This window comes from Ascaphus truei, chromosome 19 (assembly GCF_040206685.1).
Source record: "Ascaphus truei isolate aAscTru1 chromosome 19, aAscTru1.hap1, whole genome shotgun sequence".
Lineage (NCBI taxonomy): Eukaryota > Metazoa > Chordata > Amphibia > Anura > Ascaphidae > Ascaphus > Ascaphus truei.
Genome location: NC_134501.1, coordinates 11,938,041 through 11,965,277, shown reverse-complemented (window position 1 = coordinate 11,965,277; position 27,237 = coordinate 11,938,041). Strand labels below are relative to the sequence as shown.

Below are 27,237 nucleotides of genomic sequence, written 5' to 3'. Positions count from 1 at the left end.
AGACGTCACGGGGTGTCAAGTTTCCATGGCAACTTGACGCCGAGTGACGTTGTGATGTCAAATGACGCTGCGTTGCCATAACAACGTAGCGTTCCGTTGTTATGACATTACCCGCCGCCGATTCAGCCCCCTGCTGCCGGGTCCGGGTAATGTCCGGGTAGCTGAAAAAGCACCGGGTACTGGGTAATTACCCGGTGCTCAGTACATCCCTACTGTAGAAGCTACCACATACAAGTCAATACAACACAGTCATGGATATAAAGGAAGCAATTCAATATCCCATTGAGTTTCTTAACTCAATCGAACTCTCTGGGATGCCGCCACATAACTTGATGCTTAAAATTGGCTCACCTGTCATGCTTCTGCGAAATGTAGATGCTCCAAAACTATGTAATGGGACTCGACTAATTGTGACTAAGCGTTTGCCTAATGTCATCGGAGCCGGGATTTTAACAGCCTGTGCTAAGGGAGAAGACCTATTCATACCAAGAATCCCCCTCATCTATACTGACATTCCTTTCTAATCCAAAGAACTTCAGTTTCCAGGGAAGCTGCCTTTGCCATGTCAATGAATAGATCTCAAGGACACGCTCTTAATGTAGCTTGAGTGAATTTAGAAAATCCATGTTTTGCACATTGGTCAACTTCATTTTGGATGCTCCAGAGTGGGAACTGGGAAAAAAATGTGTATTATTTTGCGCCTAATGGGAAAAAATTTAAAAAAAACATAGGATACCCAATAGCATTAAAATAAAAATACATAATGACATTTTTTTTTAAAGAACTAAAAAAATATAATTCTCCGTTTAAAAATCTCAGTAATGTTTGGTTTCTTAGAAATCCCAAGCAATGCCGGGTACAGTAATTTCAGCTGGTATTACACTAGCCCTGATCTTCCTGGCAACATGACAGTAGATATGGGATTAGATAAAAAGAGAAACAGATAGCATCTGGAGACCAACTGTCAGTCTGAGAGACACAGAGGGAGACCGGATAACAGACAGCCGGGAGACCGGATAACAGACAGCCGGGAGACCGGATAACAGACAGCCGGGAGGCCGGATAACAGACAGCCGGGAGACCGGATAACAGACAGCCGGGAGACCGGATAACAGACAGCCGGGAGGCCCTGTCCCGCAACTTCTGGGCTACTAATTCCCTGTCTAACACATAAGCCCTGGTACCAGCGCAGGCAGTGTTAGGGTTAAATCTATGCCCTTGCTGCAGTACACAGCTCCCTTGAGTGACAGGGGGGGGGCAAGGCATAGGTACTGCCCACAATTGGGGCTCAGACCTGGGACCCTCCCCTGGTAACAAAAAGGGGCTGCAGCCAAATGTAGTGGTTCTTGTTCTCTCTGTCTCTCTCACTCCTCAGTAAGGGCTGGGACCCGCTGCGGTCGGCGGCGTGGACGGCCGCGCGAGCGTTCCCCACCAGCCGGGGAATCCTCCCTAGCCGGTCCCAGTCCCCCCTCGCTGACGGCTCACTACGCACTACGCACACGTCAGCCGGCAGGGGATTAAAAAAAATTGTGATCCCAAGCGGCGACGCGTCACGTGGTGCGCTGATGAGCCAATCAGCGGCGGGGGCGGGAGCGGGAGCTGTTATCAGGCAGCTTCCTACTCAAGGTAGTGTGTGTGTGTTTTTTGTGGCAGAAGGGGGAGGGAGCTGCTTACCTTACAGCAGCCCGCAGCAGCTCCCTCCTGCAGCCCGAGCCCGTGGAGGGAGGAAGGGGGGGGGAGTAGCGGGTCCCTCCACTCAAGCCACGCCCCCCCTCCCGCTCAAGCCTCCCACTCCCGCCCACCTCCCGCTCCGGCTCCCTACAGACCGCATATCGCGGTCTGTTTTTGTCAGCGCCCCGCCTGTCTGCAGTGCGGGTGCGCTGACTGAGGGAGCGGGGCCTTAGCCTAAGAGAGGTGTGCCCTCTCTGTCTCTCCCCTCCTGGGGGAGAGGAGGGTGTTCTATGGGTGTTCTATTCTGGACCAGAGACCTGGTTCCAGGCCTTCCCTCCCGCAGGGGAGTGGAAGCAGCTACCCCATGCTCCACCAGGGAGTGTGAGAGATTGGGATAGACCTTTGGGGCCTCAAGCCCTGGGGGTTGAGTCCAGGGACCAAGGAAGAAGAGTGAAGTATGATGTTATGTACTGCTGAGTGAAGAATGAAGGACCCGTTCTCTGTTTTATACTCCTGGTATATGGTATATACTCCGTAAACAACATTGCTTCATCTTTTATAAGGTAAGGAGCGATGCGTTGTGGAGGCCAGTGGAAGGATGTTCAATACGTCTCTAGTGATTCCGCGCCATTGATCTCGATTTAGGGCGGCTTTTTGGGCTTCGGCTACTGTGAAGTGGAGCAGTTTGAGATCTTGCGCCACCTGGTTCGACCACACTTTCTTTGGAGCATTTCGGTCCACTTTCCAGCCTATGGGTCGTGTGGTGTAGAGGCGCTGGTATGGTAGTCAGGTGATGTCCATACGGCAGACATGGCCAAACCTCCTAAGTCTTTGTCGCTGAGGCTGATGTTCTTCAGGGGGAGGGGGAGAGAGTTTTCCACAGGGGACTGCATCTATCCCATGAGAAGAGAGCTGCTGATCACAAAAAGCCTGGCCTGTTGATTCCCCAACTAACATAGGCGGAAGTTCAGCGCCTGCTGTTTACCTGCAGGTGAGCACCACAACGCCATGTAACAGTGAGATCTCCCAGTGGGTGGGGGAACACTGGTTACATAACACTATATATATATATTTATATAGTGTTAAGCATATAGTGTTTGCTTTAAGAGTAAGGGCCACCAAGTCATAAATACGGTGACCAGATGTCCTGGTTTAGCCGTGACAGCCCCGATTTGATGATATTTGTCCCGGGGCCTGTAACTCGGGGAGCAGGTGGTCCCCGGACCTGAAATCAATGTGGTTCAGCTCCGGAGACCCCCTGTTACAATACTGTATTAAATAAAAACCCCGCGATCCCCTGTTAGAGGCGCGCAGGTAGAGTGACTGATTTAGTCTCTCTTATTGCGCGTCTATTAAGCCAGGTAGGATTCACACGCCAGGTAGGATTCACACAGCAGGGACCCCGATGGGCCTGCGAAGCCTGCTGTGTTTCAGCCGGCTGACAGTACAATGCTTACAGCAGAGAATTCCATTACTTCCTGCTCCTATAGGTTAAATCTCTGAACCTACTGCAGACGGAGGGCTGACACATTTACTATAAGTGTACCTCTCGTGGGATACTGAGTGTGCAAATCACATTTACACAAACCGCTCAAATAAATGTGTTTTTTTTATCAGTTGGAATTGATCGCTCTTCACCATACACATGTATATACTGTACCTCATCATCATCAGTGATAAGACATGTAGAAGATAATGAGAACGCAGTGAGATGTGGCTGAGTTATTGGCCCCCTCTGCAGTCCACAGAAGCAGTTAATTAAGGTTCAGTGACTGCCCCTGCTTTTGTACCTCAATACCATAAATCAGCCCCCTTCTCTCTTTGATTTCAACACACGTGATATAATTAACTGCCCTCTTAAAGCAGCAATGCCCTCCAGACTCCTACGCGAGTTTAACTTATATAATGTTAGGCTCTTGCCCCCTGGACATGCCCCGTTTAAAAAAAAAATAATAATATTATAAATTATGATTTTCTTAGGCTGCGCTTCGACAGCGACGTCGCGTCAAAACAAATGCATTGCCGCCGTCGCGTGCGCTTATAGTAAGCGCGACGCGACGGAGCGGTCGTGATTGCTGGAAGTCATCTCTATTTGATTTTTCCAGCGGCCGCAGCCTGACATCACCGTCGCTGGCACTATAAGCGTAGCCTGCCGTCACCGTCACCGTCGCCGTCACCATCACCGGCACTATAAGCACGGCCTAAGGTTTACGAAGTTATCATACTACCCTTCAGACTTGCACTGGGAGCTCCATAGTAAGGCCTCAATTATACCAGAAACTGCAGAGCCGCAGTGAGATCCGGTGATGTCATCACAGCGACGTAGCGGCGCTACATGTGCACATGCAGAAGCGATTTGTAGCGCTACTGCAGAGGAGAAAGGACCCGTTCATCACGTCCTGGTTGCCAATCACGTGACGCGGCCGTTGCTTGTGAAAAACAAAATCTTTAATCTCTTAACGAGACAGAAGCTTGGTAGTACGTCGCGGCGCTACCGTCGCGATTGGTGTGTGCGCTTTCATTGCATTTGATTGTTTTGTTTTGGAGCTGCGATGCGTAGCGCCAAGCGGCGTCGCCAGCAATTTCTGATCTAATCACGGCCTAACCTCCCAGACACTTCATATTTCAAACACTTATATCTGCAAAACTGAGCTTCAGATGCTAAGGGCAAGAAGAACTTAAAAAATAAATACAGCTCAGCCCCCTTATAACGCTGTGCTTGGGGTCCAAAGAATCACATCGCGCTATAAGCGGATCGCGCTAGAAATAATGTACAATTGTATGCATTGTGCAATAAAGTATTTAAGATCCCAATAATCGTGTTGTAAAGTATTCATAAATACGAACATTGGGAGCCACGCTTCACATCGCGCTATAAGCGGATTCGCGTTGCAACGGATCGCGCTATAACGGGGTTGAGCTGTACATGCAAAACATAAATGGTGATCAGCTCGGACTGCTGTAAGTGCGGGTCATGGAGACATTTCTATCGGGTTCTTTTCTGATTCCAGTCCAAGTTAACCCTGGTTGGTAACAGTACTATCGCTCAGATAAACCTAGAACTGGTATTAATGCAGTATTCTGCAGAGCCTTTTTATTATGGAAACACAAAAGCACATGTTATGGGTGTACCTCCTCTTCTTTAGAGAAATAACTAGTAGCAGTGACATGTTTAAAGGGGGGCAATGTGGGCGGTTATAAAAAAAATCAGACAGCTAGAGGTGTGTTTGTATAACTCATTTTCTTGCTAAAATATTTGTATTGGTTTTCTGAAGCAATATACTGCACAGAAAAAAAAACAAAATTTTAATTCTCCAGAGCACAGTTCCGAATATAATCAAAAAGACAATTTTATATTTATATCTATCAAACATGTAACAAGAAACATAGGAAAGCGATAGAAAAAGAAAATGGAAATCCAAGAAAATATTATGTTACCGATAATAAAACGACTCTATTTACATTATGAACCAGCACATACTTTAACTTTATACACGTAATTTAACTTTTGTTCATTTAGTAATTTGGTCATCTGTGGTTTGATTTCCCGTTTGTTAACAGCGACACTGTAATAACCACGACATTTAATCAAAATTAGGCTTAAATACCCTTGTTCACAAGAAAGCCTGCGATATTTTCTAGTTCTAATCTAGCATCCAATAATTGACAATATAATGTGTCACATTTCAGACTGGTATAAAGCTAAGAAATAGAATCTGGGTTGTAGAACAGCAATTTCCTGCGTTGGGTTCCGCCAGTCATCCCAAATGTAGTTAGACAGTCTCAAATTTATAGGGACTATAACACAAGCTCACTACTAACGCAGCAAAATGCCCAGAATTTATTTATTTATTTTATTTATAAAATATCTTACCAGGAAGTAATACATTGAGAGTTACCTCTCGTTTTCAAGTATGTCCTGGGCACAGAGTAAAACAAATAATACATTTTAGAGATTAATTGTTCCATATTGTGTGAAGCCAGGGCCGCGGGCAGAATTCCCAGGGCCCAGGACTACAGCCCCCTCCTCTATTTGCCCTACTCCTGTTCCCATGTATTTCTCTCCAGCGCGTTTCACTCTCTCCTCCATCCCCTCTCCTGCATCAATTACCCCACTCTAACTCAATCCCGCTCCTCAGACACATTCCCTCCCCCCCATGCCATTCACACACAATCCCCCCTACAATAATATTCCCCCCCCACAAAATACATACAACTCCCCCACCCCCGAATACATACAACCCCCACACCTCCCAAATATATACAAAAAACACCCCCCAAGTACATACATACCACCCCCCAAATACATACAACAAAACCCCCAAATAAATATGTATACAAAAAAACACCCACCCTCAAAGAAGTACAAAATACAGACTTACCCACCATGGGGATGGTTTCAGGCCTCTGGTGCCCCGGCTCTCCCCAGCTGTGTGGGCCTCACTCTCATGCCTTCATAGAGCACCGGGTCAGAGAGAGGCCCTGCGCGGGACAGTAAGGGAGGCCCACAGCTGGGGAGGGCTTCGGTCAGAGAGAAGCCCTGCATGGGACAGTGAGGGAGGCCCGCAGCTAGGGAGGGCCGGGGTCAGAGAGAGGCCCTGCGTGGGATAGTGAGGGAGGCCCTGCACGGGACAGTGAGGGAGGCCTGTAGCTGGGGAGAGCCGTGGTCAGAGAATGGCCCTGCGCGGGAAAGTGAGGGAGGCTCACAGCTGGGGAGGGCCGGGGTCAGAGAGAGACCCTGTGCGGGTCAGTGAGGGAGGCTCACAGCTGGGGAGGGCAAGGGTCAGACAGAGGCCCTGCGCAGGACAGTGAGGGAGGCTCACAGCTGGGGAGGGCAAGGGTCAGACAGAGGCAGTGCGCGGGACAGTGACGGAGGCTCACAGCTGGGAAGGTCCAGGGTCAGAGAGAGGCCCTGCGCGGGACAGTGAGGGAGGCTCACAGCTGGGGAGGTCCAGGGTCAGAGAGAGACCCTGCGCGGGACAGTGAGGGAAACTCGTAGCCTAGTAATTCTACTTCCATAATGTCTTTTTTATGGAGCGGTGCCTAAAACTGTACTCCGTATTCAAAGTGTGATCTTACTAATGCTTGTAAAGGGGCTTTATGCAAGATAAGATCTTGTTTGCATTTGCAGCTACTGCCTGACTTTGGGCACTATTGCTAAGCCTGCTGTCTACAAGCACTCCTAAATCCTTCTCCATCAAGGTAAACCTAATTCTGCCCCATTAAATTTGCAGGTCGACTGTTTATTCTTGTTTCCCAAATCCATAACCTTACATTTATCTGTATTAAACCTCATCTGCCATTTACCTGCCCAAGTTTCCAGCCTATCCAAGCCCTTCTTGGATGAAATGACATCCTGCTCTGATTCTATTACCTTACACAATTTAGTGTCATCAGCAAAGATGGAGACTTTGCTCTCTATGCCAACCTCAAGGTCATTAATAAGGTCACGTGATGCAGTCTTTGTTCTGAGGTTTCGTTGAGGCCAGAACGTGAGTACCCTTTTTATAATATGCTTTGTTGTTTTAAAGCAGCAATTTGCGCTAATAGTCATTATTTTTTTATATATATATATATATATATATATATATATATATATATATATATATATATAGTCGAAACAGCTGTCTGTGGGTGGGTTTACTGGCTATGCATCTTAACCCAGGCTGTGCTCAAAAGTTGTTCAATGCGGCAAGCATAAGCTTACAGGGGACCATGTCATGTGGTTTTGAAGCAAAAGGTGTGTACTCATTTCCATGTCATTTCCCAGAATCCCTTGCTGCAGTGGAAGCACTGTATGCTGGGTGATAATGGTGAAAGGTGGGGGTTGCAGACCTGTCTAAGACATGCAAATGAGCACACAGTAATATTTCCATTGGCTATATATATATATTTAATCAAAAATGAATAGACGATACCGTTCTGTGGCTAACAAAATGCTTTCATTTGTGCGAGCTTTCAAGATACACTGATCTCTTCTTCCGCCGATGTTACAGTGGATGAAGCCAAAAAAGGGTTTTAACTTTAAAACAGTGCATACTGGAATGTGATCTGTGATTGGAGCCTATCCCTCCCCCCTGTGCGGTATTGTATGGTATATATATATATATGTAACGGTGTTTCTGGCCCGGCCTGACCCACCCAATCTCACATTGGCCCCTGTGGTCTAACCGGACCCCATTACAGTGTAGATATGCCTGATGGTGCACCTGTTGGCTACAGGACTCCTGAGTCTCCCGCATGATGGTGTGTGGGGAGGACCCGTCAGACAGGCAGCTGAGGTAGTGTGCTGAGTCTCACCTATTTCCAGTGCAGCGCCTCCACCTCACCAGGGCCCCTGCGTCCGCATGGGGATGATCCTGACGAGGAACTCCTCGGTGGTGCAACCTCCTGTGCAATCATTGGACTCTCACACACAGGGGTTTCTCTGATCAGCTCCATCTTTATTGTCACGGTGGGCATAGCGGCCCTCCACAATGGGTATATTTAGCCGATCATCTCGCCCGTGCTCCCCTTTGATAGGTATGTCACCTAGATGAGGGATTCACTATTCCCGCAGGAATCACTGCCCTGTGCCAGGTCCCTGGACACAGTCTCCCATGGAGTTACTAGAACATAACTAACACTCTGCAGAACTTGAACTCCTTCCTGAACCTTGCAAGAACTTTCCAGCAACTGTACTCGCCTTGAACGCTGACAGAACTAACTCTTGACACAGTGCTGTGCCTTATGTAACTTCTGAGGCTGACACACCTCTGACATCACTAACCATGGAGTCAGAGCATGTGACCAGTCCCATCCATACACAGGGCACCCCACCAGGGTGTGAGGGAAAACCTCCATGATTACTGCTGGCATGCCCACACTTACCAGGCCTTGCTGCCAGCAGGAGAGATGACTGTAGGCATTTTACATGACCGCTACATATATATATATATATATATATATATATATATATATATATATATATATATATATATATATATATATATACACCATACGATACCGGTTGCAACACGACATCAAGGGACAGCACGCAGGTAAGTAAATCAAAAATGTTCGACACAAAAAACGACGTTTCGGTCCCCCAGTGGGACCTTTCTCAAGGTGGTCGCACCACCTTGAGAAAGGTCCCACTGGGGGACCGAAACGTCGTTTTTTGTGTCTTCTATCAAATATAGAACATTTTTGATTTACTGACCTGCGTGCTGTCCCTTGATGTCGTGTTGCAACCGGTATCGTATGGTCTGTTATTGCTTTATGGGATAAGCACCAAAACTTATTTACGTGCATATATATATATATATATATATACATACACATTAAGTGATCTCTTCTTGCCCTTTCCAACCGGTTTTATTTTAAAAATACAATGCTCCGTTCAGGAGACATACTGTAAGCGGTGGAAATATTAAATGTCCGGGAGGTTAAAATGGAGCTCTCCCCACAGCCCAGCGCAGTCTAAAGGTTACCATGGTAACCGCAAAAGACAGCGATGAAGAAAATAATAAAACTTGAAAAACTAAACATGTAGCATGCCGGAGATACTCACGGGACAAGATAATGTGCGCTAAACTGGTATCAGCTTCTGACAGGGAATGGTGCTGTAAAACAAACTGCTCTATTAGTGGATATTGTGCTGTTATTTGATATATTCGCGTTTTGATATAAGTTGGAGGCGCCTCTATAGACGTTATCCTCTAGGGATAAGTTCTTGGTACGAGGCTGTGCTCAGTGAATATAACGCTTCATGAATAATCTATGACGATTTCATTTGGGAAGTGTGGAAATCACGTTGCTGTCAGTTTCACGTCGTGCCTCTGTCTGCTGAGGGCGCTTAGTTCTGGCTTCCATACCACGGAATGATTTGGGGCAGTGTTATTGAAGCACCTGGGAGTAGGGTCGCCTGCAATGTTACAATGGGGCAGTGTTATTGAAGCACCTGGGAGTAGGGTGACCTGCAATGTTACAATGGGGCAGTGGGAACATTTACTCGAATCTAAATAACTCCGGTGATTTCCCGTTTATTTTTTTGTGCCGATTTAATCCTTTCTCTGAAGATACTTAGTTACATAGTTACGTTTTACCTCTCTGCCCGGGACATACTTGGAAACGAGCAGTAACTCTCAATGTATTACTTCCTACAAGGTGAAGCACTCACGTGAATTGAGATTCTCGCCAACGGTGCTCCGCTGCAGCGCTCCCGCACGGTGTCGGATTTAAACCATGGCCGCCCTTAGGCACTTACCTGGTGCCGCCCTCATCCTCCAGCACCGCGCCGTCCCGTTGCCATGGCAACGAGGCACCATGTGACGTCATGTTGTCGGGCCACGCTTGCGCGATTGGCGCTGTCCAGCTGTGGACGCGCATCCGGCAAGCACCGATCGCGCATGCAGCCCCCAAATTCTGACGCCCTAGGCCCGGGCTTAATGGGGAATCTGCCACCGGTCCCACGGTGAGGTGGAAACCCCCGCCCGACAATCAGACGCGAAAGAAGGCGCGGCACTGCGTGGACCGGTGAAAAAAAAGAATAAAGGTTTATTCGGTCACCGACGCTTCGGTCCGCTGGTGGGCCTTTCTCACCTTGAAACGTCGATCACCGAATAAACCGTTATTCATTTGTCACAAGTCTACGCAGGGCCGCGCCCTCTCTCGTCGTACTTCCGGGTAAAACATTTTATAAATAGTTACATAGTAGATGAGGTTGAAAAAAAGACGTACTGTACGTCCGTCAAGTTCAACCTATGCTACATTTAGACGACAACGACTCACCTTATATTTGTACTTACAGTATTTTGGTGGTTTTAGTCTCTGTGCTGTGCAATTGCCAACAAATGTTAAAAAACAAAAATGGAAGCAGGATTCGAGCATTTGAAACCAGCACAGATTGTTGCTAAATAAATAGATTTCACTGCTTAAAAGCAGCAGTCTGAACGGATTTAAAAAAATATATATATATTAAGAGATCTCTTCTGGCCATTTCCAACATTGTTTTTCTTTTTTTAAACATGATGCTTTGTTCAGGAGATAAAGACAGGTGAAATTTTGAGTGTCTGGGAGGTTAAAACGGAGCTCTTCCCAAAGCCCGGCGCAGCCTGAAGGTCACCAAGATAACCTCTGAAGCGACAGATTAAGAAAACTATGATATGTAAACACTAAAAAATAAATGCACAGGGTCCGAGATACTGACATTATATTATCTCAGGTAAACTCATGCACCGTGTGCTGCTGCGTCCAGGCATACACATCAGCTGTTTAATATATATCACCTGAATTATACAGAGATCAAGCCTCCTAAAACGGGCCCCTTTTTTTGTTCTATTTCACGTCCATTAATCCGTCCCAGCTCGTAGCCACAACGTTAGGGCACCCTTGGTTCCCCGTGGCTGTTTCCAGAATTGGAACTTGGGAGGTTATACAGAGCTGAGCTGCCTGATAATGTTCTTGCCAATATCTGATACCATAAGTATTTTTTATTTTGTTACTTTGTAAACACACGCCCAGATCCATAACAACGTATGTGAATGTGAGTAAACGCGCGTTATAGCCGAGCACCCTGATGTGGCTTTGGGTGACAGTGAGCCGAGGCTCGGTAACGGCTTGCTTTCCTCGGGTTACTCCCCTTTGTGGTATCCCCTTAAGTTTGTTGGCTATCATAAACGGTTGAATTTTGGCTGGCAAAAAGCCAGATTGCACCTTTAAAGCAGCAGTCCAAGCTGCCGGTTTAAAAAAAATAAATATATATATATATATATATATATATATTTTCCCCTGTAATATGTGCATCAATACAATCCACACAATGATAAGTAATTAGCGAAGTTGACAATCGATCCATTCTTCTGTGATCGATCAGTGAAGATTTGCCTCGGGGGTTCACTCAATGGCTGTCAGTGCAGCAGAAGAGGATCAAAGATACAAAGTTCTGTGGGGAAGATCATGTGACCAGGCAGTCACTAGATACATAAAAGAAATAGAAAAAACAAGGGGAGCGCGAATCAGACACACAACCATGAAATACACATATATGTAAGTATAATGGGTTCAGCAAAAATTGCTGAAATATATTCTTCAATATATGGTGGCCTACAAGAGACACAAAGTCTATAAAGTAAACTATTATCAATACTCACACGGACCAGTGTGAGTAAAAACCCTTAAGGGTTAACTCTGTAGAGGGAATAGTCTTTGGACTGCCCGCTGATCTTCTCACGGAACTCAAGTCCTTAGCGCCTGCAGGGTCCCCCAAAATATAAATATATAATCCAGGTGTAAAAAGTACTCATTTAATAACAAATCACAGAATAAGATGGTATGGACAACACATACATTATTCCGGCAGGATGCAGGCAGGTTGTAGAGATGTTTCCCGTAGCGGCGATTCCTTCCCTTCCGCGTCTGCAGCAGGCTGAAGTGTTGGAACGCACGGTGTGATTTGCAACGCGCCCCTCACTTCCTGGCTACGGAAGCCGCCGGTGGACAAAAAACAGCAGTGGATCGAGCAACGCGTTTCGCTTGCGTCATCAAGCTTCCTCAGGCTCTCTGGATTCTGATATACTTCACCCCGTGCGTTATAACACTTCAGCCTGCTGCAGACGCGGAAGGGAAGGAATCGCAGCTACGGGAAACATCTCTACAACCTGCCTGCATCCTGCCGGAATAATGTATGTGTTGTCCATACCATCTTATTCTGTTATTTGTTATTAAATGAGTACTTTTTACACCTGGATTATATATTTATATTTTGGGGGACCCTGCAGGCGCTAAGGACTTGAGTTCCGTGAGAAGATCAGCGGGCAGTCCAAAGACTATTCCCTCTACAGAGTTAACCCTTAAGGGTTTTTACTCACACTGGCCCGTGTGAGTATTGATAATAGTTTACTTTATTTCCACGACTTGGAGACTTTGTGTCTCTTGTAGGCCACCATATATTGAGGAATATATTTCAGCAATTTTTGCTGAACCCATTATACTTACATATATGTTTATTTCATAGTTGTGTGTCTGATTCGCGCTCCCCTTGTTTTTTTCTATTTCTTTTACATATCGGGGAGAAAAGGTTATCTCCCCTATAGGGTGTTTGAGCTGCGGACGGTGGACCCCTAGACGTTTACACCTTATCAAGAAGGGGACACGGGAGTTCCCTGAGTGTGGTAATATTTTTCCATATTTTCTCTCATTTTTCTACCATTAGCATTAGTCCTAATTTCAGAGAGCGTCCGGGTACCTTTTGTCTCTAGTCACTAGATACAATTGGTGCACTGCTAGAGAGAGGGCAGGGCTCAAAAAGGGGTGTGCCAGTGCCTGTTTCAGAAGGCGAAGGGGATGTGACTTTGTAAATGGTTGCTATAGAAACAAAAAATGATTGTTACATTATACTACATTAAAAATGTCATTCAGAGTTGTTTAAAAAAAATGCTACAAGTATTTTCTCATAGTCCAGAATTTATTTATTTAAAAAATAAAAATAAAAACACGTAGGATATTGCTTGGTGTGCGACTTTAACCCCCGTTCAGAGGGGAATCCATTAATATTATAACCTCCTCTATATTTTATTACCTCAACCATCTATGACTCTGACAACAACAAAACTATTTGTGCTGAGTCAAATCTCAAAGAAACTTAATTACGCATTGAGGCACTCAAGTAACAAAAATGCCAAAACTATCATAGATTAAACCCATTTCCCGTTTGTCACCCCTCTGCCTTATAAAAATGTTTTTGAATGCTAAATGCACTTGTATTTTAAGTACACGGATCAGATTTTGCTACGTGTCTCTCTTTCGTAAACATGCCAATGAAAGTAACACGTGTACTACGCAGACATATGTAGCACAGTTAAGAGGTTCTCGTTGCCAAACTTGCTAAACATCCATTCTGACGTTTCCGAGTTATCCGCGGCCAAAAAAACAGCTCTGAAATTTGTCAAAACAGGGTTTTTGCAGAATCCGATCTCTCAAAAAGTATTGAATGAAACGGTGTAAGATCTGGCCCCGATTCACTATACTGCCACGTCTCATCCAGATCTGACCGTGGTTTACAGCAGGGGTGAGCAAAATGGGGGGCACAGAATTATTTGGGGGGGGCGTGGCGGTTGGAGGCCCCGCGCTCTTCCCCTGAGGCATTTAAATTAAATGTCGGGGGGATAGCGCAAATTTTCTGATCATTTGACAATTGTATCCAATACAGAAGAACTTACAATGCATCTGATCACAGAGTTGCTATTAGAGAGGGTTGGGGTTCCTTACAATGCATCTGATCACAGAGTTGCTATTAGAGAGGGTCGGGGTTCCTTACAATGCATCTGATCACAGAGTTGCTATTAGAGAGGGTTGGGGTTCCTTACAATGCATCTGATCACAGAGTTGCTATTAGAGAGGGTTGGGGTTCCTTACAATGCATCTGATCACAGAGTTGCTATTAGAGAGGGTCGGGGTTCCTTACAATGCATCTGATCACAGAGTTGCTATTAGAGAGGGTTGGGGTTCCTTACAATGCATCTGATCACAGAGTTGCTATTAGAGAGGGTTGGGGTTCCTCAAAATTTCACTTAGGGTTCCTTAACCAAAAAAATGTTGGAGACCACTGCCTTAGGTAGTAGTGCCCCCGGTCTCCCAAGCTTGCGAACCATGTATTTGCACCGGGGATAATGATCACACGTGGCTCTCAGTGATGTGAACAGTAATGGAGTGGACTCCGCATTAGGCTGCGGTCCCAGTAACTGCCTGTGCGCACGGCGCGGCGTGCGCTGTGCGTGTAAGCACCGCCCCTCAATGGGGCTGGGCCCATTAGACGCTGAAGGTGCAGCCGCGCCGTGCTGCAAGGTTTTTTACAACTCAATCAAATTGGAGTTCAAACCTTGCGACGGAGGCGTGGCCACACCCCCCACCGGCGGTTCACCCAATGAGGGCGAACCAGCCGCGTGACGTAATGGCCACGCCCCCGCAAATCCCCGACCACGCCCCCTCCTGTCGCAAGCTTTCCTCTCTCCTGGAGACCGCAGATCGCGGTTAGCGCTGTGCACGCGCCGCCCCCCACCCCCCCGCCGGGCGCGCGTGTCACAGAACGCACTGGGGACTCAGCCTAACGATCATCGCAGCGGTGAGCGAGATCTCTCCATTCAGGGAACCCAAAGGGTACAAAAGACCACACTGTGGCCGACACTGGGGAAATAGCCCGCCATGGATGCTTTCTCTGGAGCTCCTGCCTTTCCCCTCCATCCCTAAGTTACACTAGTCTTGTTCTCTGTGCTTATGTGCCAGCTCGGAGGGAGGAATGCAGGGTCAGGTCACAGCATGCAATTTCATTTTTGAGGTTTGGGAGTCACTGGCTCATAATCGGCATACGTACAACAGAGATGGCTGGACACCACATTAATCAAGAATATATATTGTTTATGAGGGTAGGTGTGTGTGTCTCTCTATCTAGATGTGTGTACAGTATGTATGTTTGTGCAGTCTGTGTGCATGTGTATATATACACATATTAAGGAGTGGCTCAGTGAGTAAAAACACTGACTGGCGCTGATTTTGAAGCAGGGGAACCTGGTTCAATTCCCGGTGTCGGCTCCTTGTGACCTTAGGCAGTAATTTTATCTCCCTGTGCCCCAGGCACCAAAAATATAGATTGTAAGCTCCACGGTGCAGGGACCTGTCTCTGTAAAGCGCTGCGTACAACTGGCAGCGCTATACAAGAACATGCTATTATTATACAGTTATTTTTTGTCATATCTTGCAGAAAATTCACTCCATTTTGATGACAAATGTGAGCAATTATAGGTCTGTCACAGTAGATTATGACATTTAAGAATGATTTGATTAATCTAATAAATACTCCTTGGAATTGGTGATGGCGTGATGACCCCATCAAGTGCATAGTTATAAAATGGTGTCGAGCGAAGAAGATAAGCGCGTTATAAAGTCCTCGAGACCTCATTCCACCAACGCTTTGGCCTCCCATCGGCCCGGATTTGAATCCTCTCGACTACAAAATCTGGGGCATCGTGCAAGAAGGAGCCTCCAGGGAGAAGATCCAAGATGTTGATGAGCTGTGACAACGTATCGTTCAGGAGTGGGAGCAGCTGGAGAGTGGCGCCTTCGTCTTCAGGCGAGCTTTCGGCAAGAGGACATTTGGAACTATACTTTGAACGGAAATGTTTATAGTAATCTTAGTGTTTCAGATTAGATTACAGCAGTTTAGCACATTTACAAACTACGAAAGAAAAACTCCCATTTCTCATTTAATGAACACGCACCTTCCGCAGCGTATCTGGGACTTGCTGACATAATACAGTGACATATCACAGGTGTTCTTACATTTAGTTAACAGCAGTTGATTGTCTACATTGTGCTTCTTATATAGTGTTATTCTGCATAACATACCTACAATTGTTCAATTGTTCACATTTTCATGAGGATTGCGCAAAAAATATATAAAATATGTTTAACATCTGTGTATGTGTATGTGTAATATATATATATATACATACACATACATACACCGTACGAATGTTATAGGTGCTTTCAAAATGTCGAAATATAATAATTTGCAAGTCTTTAAAGGTATCTAAAATGACATTATAATAACCTTGGGGCCCCCGGAGAGTGCCTTCTGACAGAACATGGCTTAGTAGATATGGGTCGTAATCTCTTCTTTACAGACTTCTGCAAAGCCTTGCAGTCCTTTTGTTAGCTACAGTAACAATGTTATCCACACCCTCCGACCATAGTCAACATGCTTCACTGTATAAGGATAATGTTTCTGCATAGTGGAAGGCGCTCAAAGTGACTTTTACTAAGAGAGGATACGAGTGTCTATTCTCCATACATTCGGAACCGCCAAGCCATTAGGATGCCTGCAGCAACATGCAGGCGCTCGCCACCCCTGCGGCAGCATAACGCTGACTCTCATATGACAGGTGTTGCCGGTTAATGACCCCAGAATTACACAGGTGGGCAGGAAACAAAGGCATTCCCTTACTGACAGCCAGACAGATGAATGTTTACAGCGTGTGATATTCATTTTATTGGGGCCATCATCTTAATCACAGACCTTGTTGTACACGGCGTTACAGGCCTCAATCAGCACCTACGTCAGCTTCGTGTCAGACCCCCGCAGCGCATTACTTAACCCCTTGTCGGGCCAGAGAAATTCGGGAGGAACCACTGGATATTAAAGCAATCCTAACTACCACGTTAGTGCCACAGGCCTCCAGCGCTTGATTGGCCTGTAAAAATAAAGTAGTTATACTCCTGCTTGGAAATAAAAAAGCAGTGGTACAGTGGCACTTCCACCACTGCTGTATCTGGTAGTAGGGGTAACAATAGGGTGACCACATTTGGCGCCTGCCAAACGCGCATCCGCCATCGCCACTTGCCGGCTGCTAGAGCGCATGTGCGATTCGCACTTGCCGGCTTCGCATGCATGAACGGCGTTTGCCGGTCGCTCATGCGCATGCGCGATCAGCAAGCGCTCTTCGCACATGCGCAGTCGGCGCTTGTCAGGGGGATCCAAAACCGGGACAGCACCCGAAAAAGTCAGGACAGAGCCCTAGAAATCGAGACTGTCCCGGCTAAACCGGGACATCTGGTCACCCAATCAATAAGAACAAGAATTTTTAAAGTAGTGAAAAAAGTCAACAAATGAGGTATCAGTGGAACACACACACACAAACGCATGCACGCGCGCACACAGACACACACACACACACACTGAGGAGACTTGGTACCCAGCAATTTGTGCTGTTCCATGGAAGAATAGATTTCTGGGAGCTGTATAGATGCTAATCACGCTCTTCCACTCTCACACTGCATAATGTAGTTGATATTGAGCACAGAAACTGGGTCCTAGAGAAAGATTAAACTGGAGACCTAGATTTGTCACAGAAACCAATTAAAAAGAGAAATATTAATTAGTTTGGAATTGTGGAGAGAGAAAAGGTTTGCGTGGGGAATAAAGCTGCATCAGATGTGAGATTGTGTCTGTAAGATCTTTTATTTGACATTGGCACAGTCTTAAAAATGTTTATCTTTTTTTTAACTTTTTTTATCTTAAATGAATATTTGAAAGATTAGCCAATGTCAGGATATTTTGCTATACTTGGCTAAACACTAGGCACATTCTGTGCATGTTGCCAAAATATTTGTCACCTTAGAATTGTGATCTTTGATTAGGATATCACTGTTAGATCAATGTCAAGTTGGATTCCTGCTTTAAAAGGCTAACTACTATGCATGTTAGATTGTAAGCTCTTCGGGACAGGGACTCCTTTTCCTAATGTCTTTTTATATATATATATATATATATATATATATATATATATATATATATTTATATATTTCCCTCCTACTGTCTCTTTACGTTCTCCCTACCTACCAATTAGACTGTAAGCTCCTCGGAGCAGGGACTCCTTTTCCTAAATGTTACTTTTATGTCTGAAGCACTTCTCCCCTTAATGTATTATTTATATTATCTGTTATTTATTTGATTACCACGTGTATTACTACTGTGCAGCGGTATGTACATTAATGGTGCTATATAAATAAAGACATACAATATAATACAAAGTGCTTATTCACGTGTGTTACTGCTCTAAAGCGCTATGTACATGGATGGCGCTATATAAAAAAGATATACATACGTACATTTTAATATTTGTTAACATCGATGGGGTGGGATACGCCTTTAACGCTTTGCATTTCAAAAGAGCTAGCAGCATAACGGGAATTTACTCAACATCTGTTTGGCTAAAGGACCCCTCATAGCATCCATTTACCCCACGCGGTTCTGGGTGCAATACGATTTGTAAACGAGACGCACAGACATCTCCATCATACTGTGTGGGATCCTACATATTATTTCCAATCCTTCCAGGACTAGAGTGGTGAAGGGGGTTAGCACCAAAAGGCGTCCAATTCAATCATCCTCTTAACATAGTAGCACCCACATAGTAACCGAGAGGCAGACGGCAGTCTGCTCACCGCACCACAGGGTGACATAGTAACACCCAGATAGAAAGGAGGAGCCTGGGTCCCGTCCTTCCAATCACACGACGGACGCCCGCATACTGCTTGTTGTCTCTGCAGGGATTTGCTTCTGCCCATGGGGATATTTCATAGTAACATAGTATCTAGCTGGAAGAGTCTGGATGCGGAGTTCAGTGTTACTGCAATGTCAATAGCTACAGCATACTGTATATGGAGGTTAGGAATCAGTGAGGGGTCGTGTTTCTTTGGGGGGATTTATTAAAGCACCACCATGCCAACAAGGCCCCGTTGCATTGCACAGTAATCTTAAGTATCTATATATTTTCAGCCACCACCAGGGCTTATCTTTTTAAAGAAAGTGGAACATAAAACTCACTGAGCATCACTCAATGTAGATTGTATGCATTACAGGCATATCCCGGTTTAAGTACACTCACTTTAAGTACACTCGCGAGTAAGTACATATCGCCCAATAGGCAAATGGCAGCTCACGCATGCGCCTGTCAGCACGTCCTGAACAGCAATACCGGCTCCCTACCTGTACCGAAGCTGTGCGCAAGCGGGGAGACTATAGAGCCTGTTACAAATGCGTTATTTACATCAGTTCTGCACGTATATGACGATTGCCATACAGTACATGCATCGATAATTGGGAAAAACTTCACTTTCACTTCGCTTTACATACATGCTCCGGTCCCATTGCGTACGTTAATGCGGGGTATGCCTGTAATAACGAACAGGAAATAGTTATAGTTTTCGGTGACGGTGTTTGCGGTGGGTAAGTGGTATTGGGAGTCGGCAGTTTGGGTCACTGGGATACTTATTGGAGCAACTGAATATTGTTCTTAAGTCTCTGGTCCATGTAGAAGAAGCTTTGAGCTTGCTGGAGGTACAGTATGGCATAACCTGCATTATTGATGTTGTACAGTATGTACATTCTCAGGTGGGTAGGGGGATGGTGGCGTTCTATTAGAAAGTGCACTCAGTAACAAATACTTGTAACCCCGTCAGTGCCAGAGGGATGGTGTTATGGCTGCAATAATGAGACACCTCGGGGATAGCAAAGTGACAAGCAACTAAGGAAACTCAGAAACAAACTAACGAAGAGCCCTATTGAATAAGCCGAGGTTGGCGCGCCGACCTAAACATCAGCTGCTTTCACTTGTCCGGTAAACAGGTGTCTTTGTCCCTTATAAATGTCATCAAGGACTTGTTGATACAGCCTTCCGCTGCCAAATGGGACAGGCAAAGGACTAGAGGAGCCCTCACTGCAAACTGTTCAGAATAAGGTGCTTGGAAGTTGGAACATTGAAGTCTCAATCAACCATTATCCAAAAATGCAGTTTTTTGGCATTAAACTGATGCAGAGTTATTTTGAACCCATGCCGTTTAGCACTAATTCAGAGTATTTCTGTACCGAAGTTAGGGAGGCGTTCGTGGCGACACGCATGCGTATAATGACATTCATCACGTTGTGGGTTTCCATTATATCACTCCCCCTTTTTTTTTCAGTATCAGAACTCTTGTCAGGTACCAGTTGGTATTAAACAGAAAGTGAATCCCTGCGCTTCTCCCTTTGGGGAATAAATATATATAGGGAGAAGCGCAGGGATTCACTTTCTGTTTTTGCACATTTGTATGGCCAACCCCTTCGCCAGCTGCATGCTCCTTATACGGAGAAGCGCGGCGATTATATGGTTGTTTTACCAGTTGGTATTAACCTATCAGCTGAATAGAGATGAAGCAGTTTCTAAGGCGGCGTTTATAGAGGCAGTGACGGCGCGCGCCCACTATAAACGCGGCCTTACATGTCAGAGAGACGCTAAAAGATTAAATAGGAAATCTTGGCCCCTGATCGGGATAAATAGCCCCCCAGGTGTGTAGAAGGAATATATCTTGACACACAAGATTGACAGTTCAAGCTGGGCTCAAGCATGGACTCTGGCTCTCCCCACTGATACGTGAGAGCCAAGACGCAGACAAGCCAAGAGAATGATTCAGCTGCAAGAGCTCCAGCAGAAAGTCATAAACACGATCCCACTGCATTCACTGTGACTCTCCGGGGAATTAAAAGCCTTGGGAATCTTGCACCGAGTGTTAAATGATTGGGATTACAGAGATCGCCAGCAGTGGTTGAATGATGATGAAATCTTTATTGGATAACTGTTTATAGACTAAGCATTAGGATGCTCGGGTATCTTCTTTAGAGACAATTGCACCATCCACACAGGATGGTAGAACTTGTATTAACAATTTTCTCTCAAAACGAACGTTAGTTGCCACAAACCCACACTAAGTGTGTATTCATGCTGTAATAATAATATAAATATATATATATATATATATATATATATATATATATATATATAAACACACAAAACAGACAGAAATCCCAATGAAAAGCACTCAGATCACGAAAAATATAATTTAAATGCAAAAGGGTTTATTAATCAACCAATCAATGATTAATAAACCCTTTTGCATTTAAATTATATTTTTCGTGATCTGAGTGCTTTTCATTGGGATTTCTGTCTTTTTTGTGTGTTTATATTAATTTTTCCCATAGCACCGCCATCTGCCTTCATTTTGGCGTATTTTTGGCTTTTGATCAGTAGTGACTCTCTGAGGTTTTTTGATGCGGTTATACCTGTGTGTCTATATATATATATATTGTATGACAATGTACCCAGCTCTGTACAAAGAATGTTGCAGAAACAGTGTGTCCCCGCCACAAAGAATTTACGATCTAATTTCTACCTGAGGCACAGGGAGATAAAGTGACTCAACCCAAGGTCACAAGGAGCCGACACTGGGATTTGAGACGAATTTGGGCCATTCGGCTGTGTACCAGTTCCCTGATGTGGACATATTTATCCTAGTTATGAATAAATAAATAGATGTGGCTGGTTGGATAATAACAAGGATTTAATCTTGTGTAACATAGAAGAATACACCATATCTCCCCAAAGCGCGTGCAATGTAATTAACATGAATCAAGTGATTTGCAAAGTAGTAATGTTGGGTTTTGGACCTGTGCCTTAACCACAACACCAATCCTAATCAAGGCCGGCTGGGAATATTGCGGGGCTTGGTGCAGACGTGTTTGGGGCCTCTTACCGAATCCTTTACTACATCATCATAGCGCCGCACAGCGTCAGAACATCACGTGGCGTCCCGTTGTCATGGCAACACGACGCCATTTGACGTTGCGGCTCCATGATGAGGGACCACGCAGGAAGCGATGGCGTAGGTAAGAGAGTTACAGAGGCCCGGTAATCGCGGTGCTCAGTGCGGTGGCACCAATGGAACCGCCATCCCCTAATCTATCGACTGTCCCGTTACATGGTAACGCGGTACCATTAGGTTGAAAAAAAGGACGTACTGTCTGTCCAGCGAGCTCAACCTTTAGCGCTGCTTCTGCGGAACCATTCCCCGTGCACGCAAGTCTCTACTGCACACGTCTGTGCTACCTTGCACATATATACGGGTGCTTATGCTGTATAGATAGGCAGGCTGTTCATTTCGATTCCAGGCGGGGAAAGGTGTAGGCCCCAAAATCACAGACCTGGTGAGGCATCTATCTAAAAATGCTGCTACGATGTTCTCGTAACTCTACGATGTTCTCGTAACTCCCTGAGCATCAAGTACATAAATCAAAATGTATATTGGTTGCTCTTTTTGAAAGACTAAACTGTGCTATATATATTGCAGCAGAGCCATACAAAATATCTACAAAGCAGGGACACATGTCCATGTCACCACTAATATAATCTGTCACAGAGAGCCGCCAGCATCACATTGCAAGGCGTCCTCATCCACATCCTCATCCTCATCACTTCCTTCCTACAAATAATGTATGGGTGCTGCCCTCGGGAACACAGCAGGGACGCAGACCTGTACCTTTCATCTCAACGCTATCTGGGATATACTTCTCACCTCCTCACTCAGCACAGACATCAGGGGCCCTTACCCTCCCCACCCCCACCCCCCCAAAATGTTCTATTATTACAGCATCAAGGAATGGGTTGATTCTTTTTAATGTCCAGTGTACCCCCCCTCCCCCACTAGGAGGGCTCAGCGCCGAGTTTGGTTTTTCTGCGGATGTGCCCAAGACACACAGCTGCAGTTGTGACTTTTCACCAGAGAAAAGGGGGTGTTGCGTGTGAGTGTCTGTGGTGGGCGTGAATTTTAAAGGGCTGAAAATAGAATCAAGCTGCGAATAGATTATTAGCCTGGACCCAGATTTCGGAGGGGGGCCCGTGACCAGCGGTTAAATCCCCACGACTGTTCCTTCAGTCGGCGCGTGGAATCTCATGGTGGTATTTCCTAATGGTAACTCATTTCCTGGGTGCCTTATTGCTGTAATTATCAGATCACAAAAGATGATCCCCTTACATGACCGTATAGATTGGGGGGGGGGGGCGGTCTTGGCACCCTAAAGTCTGTCTCATGTGCTCTCTCCTTATAGATGCAATGTGTTGCGTTAACGTTCATTTTACAACAGTGCTATTGAAAACAATGTTTAAGGAGATAACATGTTATTTTGTGCGTTAACACGGGAAATAAAGTCTGATACATCTGTGTATTTATATGCTATTATTCTTTATGTCTTTGCTGTAATACATGCAGGATGCTTCTCCCATTGAGACATAAGCAATACAATGGTCCGGTGAGCACAGAACAACGGGTTCACTCTTTCAGCAGCAGGTAGCATTTTAATGCATCGGATTGACTGAGTGACTCTCTACGGATGTCTCTGGAAAGGAAGGAGTTAAGCCATATTAACAGGGACCTGATGCTCTGCTGGTTTCTCTGGCAGTGTAAGTAATGGTCAGTGGCTGATAAGGTTATAGGCAGCATTATCCCTCTCTATGAAAGTGACCTTAAGAGGCATACAAGGGGTTAAGTTATTCCCTGCAGGTCTCTGGGCAGCGAAATGGTTAAATGGTTGACTGGTGCGTTGAGCTTTCTAGCATGGGGGGAAAAAATGTATGGTGATTCTTTGCAGATCTCTCTGGCACTGAAAGGGTTAACTGGTGCCCTGAGCTCTCTAGCATGGGGGGACGGGGGACTTATGGCGATGCTCTGCAGATCTCTGCATTTAAAGGGTTAACTGATGCACTGTAGGTTTCTCTTGCCTAAAAGAGGTACGCGATTCTCTACATAGCTGTATAGCAGGGAAGGGGTTAAGCCCTGCAGTTGTCTTTAGCAGGCTCTTGAGATCTGCTTAGTGAAGGAAAGGTTATTATTTCTCTGCAATTCTGCTCATCAGGGCAGTGGTTAAGTGGAGGTTTCCAAACCCCCAGCCATTTTTAGCTCCAGACTGTCTCCTCCAAGTTGCAGCAAGATGTGAAATACCAAATGAACCAAACCAAGCCACAAACCCATCACGTCGCCTGCCAACCCCCCCACTCTTCTTCTAGTGCACCCCCCAGTCTGCTAGAGACTTTAAATCAGAAGAAGGCATAGACTGAAAGAAATGACAGATCACCATCCTCTGTGTGACAAAGCCATACAGCTCCCCAGAAAATGGCCAGAGAGGCATTCCACCACCAGCCAAAATGAGCAGCCCTGGGCACTGCCTATAGGGGAACATCCATCAATAAGATGCTGCTCAGGATTGGACATTTTTCTCTCGCTCACTGACAATCGAATGCGTTGTTTTTAATGCAATAAGGCACTACTCCTATTGCAGACTCATAACCCCTACATAGAAACCCCTGCTATCTAATACAATGCAGCATTAAGTGCATCTATGACACAAGCATCTAAAACCAACATGCAAACCCCCCCTGGTATTAGGGCTGCGAGGCTCACAAGTGAGGCTGTTGCAGATGTATGAGTGATATGATGGGAGCCCCAATTTTGGTACCTTCTAGTTTTATATTCCAAGGGTCTTACATGTGTCCTATGACAGCTCATAATGATCATCTCTGAACCCCCACTTTGGAATGCATTATTGCAAAGCAGCAAATGGACCATAACCCAAGACCACATTTTTGTTGTTGGGGGAAGAGGTGTTATTTAAGTGACCTCCCCTCTCCCCCCCCCCTCCTCCTCCTCATGTCCATACTATGGTAATATTAACATACAAGGTAATCCGTTACCTTCATATCATTGATGATGGCCTGGAAAAGACCCCCAAGCGCTCCACACTCTTTATCCACCGATTCCATGATGAGCCCAAACCGAGATAAGTTATCAGCAATCAAAGCACCCCCAGAAAGATGGGGGTAAAATCCAGTGCCCACCCTTGTGGGGTTTTTTATCCAGATGGGAGATCAGGGTGAAAGACTGAATTCCAGAGAATCCAGAACTGCTGGGTCCCTCCTCCCCTGTGAACCGGTGTCACCCCCCACCCCCACTTGTTAATTCCCCCCCACCCCCTGATGAGTCCTTTCTAGTTGATGTCAGTTTCAGCATTCAGATGCCCCATTTCCAGGGGGGTAAAAAAGCCAGACACAGCGTCCCAAAGTCATCTCTGCAGAGGGGAGGCGGTGTGGGGGCTGAGGTCCAGCCTGGATCCCGGGAAAGGCATTTACCAGAACCGCAGGGAATAGGTTGGAGAAAAGGCACCAGAAGAGAAACCCAGTGATAATCCAGAAAAGACAGAGGGGAGGAGGGTGGGGGGAAAAATCCCACATGAGCTGCAGCAGCTCTTCCAGCGGAGGGTGAGGGGCTGCAGTGCTGCAGAGAAGGCAGCAGACTGGGGAGGGAGGGTGGGGGGTGAGGTGGGAAGGGGAGGGACACCGATCTGTCACATGGAGCAGGGAGGGACTGTCTGTGTGTGGATGTAATTGGGGGGGGGGGGGAGAGAGGATGACTGGGAAATCAAAGCTGCATTTCAAAATCTGTAGAGAGGAATGCATTCAACTCTAGAAAATGATGTTGCATTGTACATTGTACATTATAATTATATCAAGTATCTGTATACACAGTTCATAAACATCATTCTCCTTAACAAACATATAATGATATCCCCAATATACAGGTTGGCCATTAGGCTGCGTCCACGCTGGCGCTGACCGCGCTCATGCTTGAGAGCGGTGACGTCACCAACTCTCTAAGCATGCACGCCGGGTGTCCTGTCTATTTTGCAAGCGGGAGTGGTGGGGGGGGTGGGGGGGCATGTTGCGCGCGCCTCAAAATTACTTTTTTTTCTCAAGCGCCAAGCTTGGTAGAGCGTGTGCGCACCGCGTGAGCGGGTACATCAACATAAAGAGTACAGGAAGCGGCAAGCGCCGAGTGCACAGCACGCTCAGCGGCAGCGGGGACGCAGCCTTAGCGCCAGGTTGACTTTGTGCGGTGCCGAAATTTGCACGCTCACGTTCCTGTTGAAGACGAGTAGAGAGAGGTAAAAGGGCGAGAACAACAGGGTCCAACCGGTCAACATGGGGATCAGCGGCCGGAGTTATTGGCGAGGTCCAAATATGGCTTCCATTTGCTGGGTTTCCCGTTATAACCTAACAAAAATATTAGAGGCGTTTAATGCCCGTTTATATTCAACATCGCTTCCTATTGCATGTTTTGCTTATATGATCAGGGATAAGGAGACTTATAGGGTCATTGTCATTGGTCATTGTCTCAACAATAAAGAAGACGAATGTCTCGTCACAGTGATGCGGTGCTTATTTATTGGCCAAGTGGCAAGAGAAAAACAAGCGGCCTACAGGGATTTCCTGCCCTATGCGCATCGTTTTAAGCACAGTAGAAAATTAAGTGTTATATGGCTAGGTTCTTTCCATCAGGAATTCCCAACCCGTAGCATGAGTAACGATGATGGTACTCAAGTTCCTACTAAGTGGTACCTCATGGTACCTGTGGCTTGTAAGTCTTCAGTTACTGGGGAAGAGGAGGAGACAGAGGCCAAAGGGAAATGTCCACACTAATGGTATTTTTAGACTTCGGAATAATTAACTGGGAAAAGTAAATACAGTTATCATAAAAGAGTACAGTAGGTGTAAGGACTTTGACACCTTGTTAATAGTTGGTATTATGGGAAGTTGTGTTACTTTCTTATGAGTAACAACCAATATACAGTATGGCTAGTAACTGCTGCTTTATAATATTGTTAACTCACAGATAAGTAGCCACGTGGCACTGTACCGAGAGTTGCCACAAAGTTATGAAATCACTCAGATAAGTGCACATTTAGAACATTATGTTGGGAGGTTGAAAAAAAAACAGGAAATGTATTCCAAGACAAACGAAGGTATTAGCAGATCATTATACCTGGGCAGAAACACAGAATTTAGGGTTGCCAGGTGTCCCGTATTGAACTGACCGGTTCAAGATCTGGAAAAATGTGGAAGATAAATGGGCAGTCTTTAAAACATTCTTAGAAAATCACACTTATCAGTGTATACCCTTGGGTAATAAATATAAAAGAAACAAGTCTACACCAATGTGTCTAAATAAACAGATGGGGGAGGAAATGGACAAGAAGAGGCAGGCGTTTAGATTCTTAAAATCAGAAGGGACGGAGGCATCGTATCAGAATTATTAGGAATGTAACAAAAGTTGCAAAAGGGCAAATCAGATTGGCAAAAATAGAAAATGAAAAAAGGATTGCAATAGAAA

At 45.6% G+C, this 27,237-nt stretch overlaps 1 protein-coding gene across 2 annotated transcripts in view; it reads right to left on the bottom strand.

Moving 5' to 3' along the window:
- The window catches only part of MTSS2 (MTSS I-BAR domain containing 2), a 67,686-nt gene extending 42,332 nt beyond the window's left edge, over nt 1-25,354 (bottom strand). For both annotated transcript variants that reach the window (XM_075576582.1, XM_075576583.1), the window contains exon 1: nt 24,765-25,354. In XM_075576582.1, the coding sequence (XP_075432697.1) occupies nt 24,765-24,833 (69 nt within the window). In that variant the 5' untranslated portion in view covers nt 24,834-25,354. The remainder of the gene's footprint in view (nt 1-24,764) is intronic.
- Nucleotides 25,355-27,237: the final 1,883 nt, after the last annotated feature.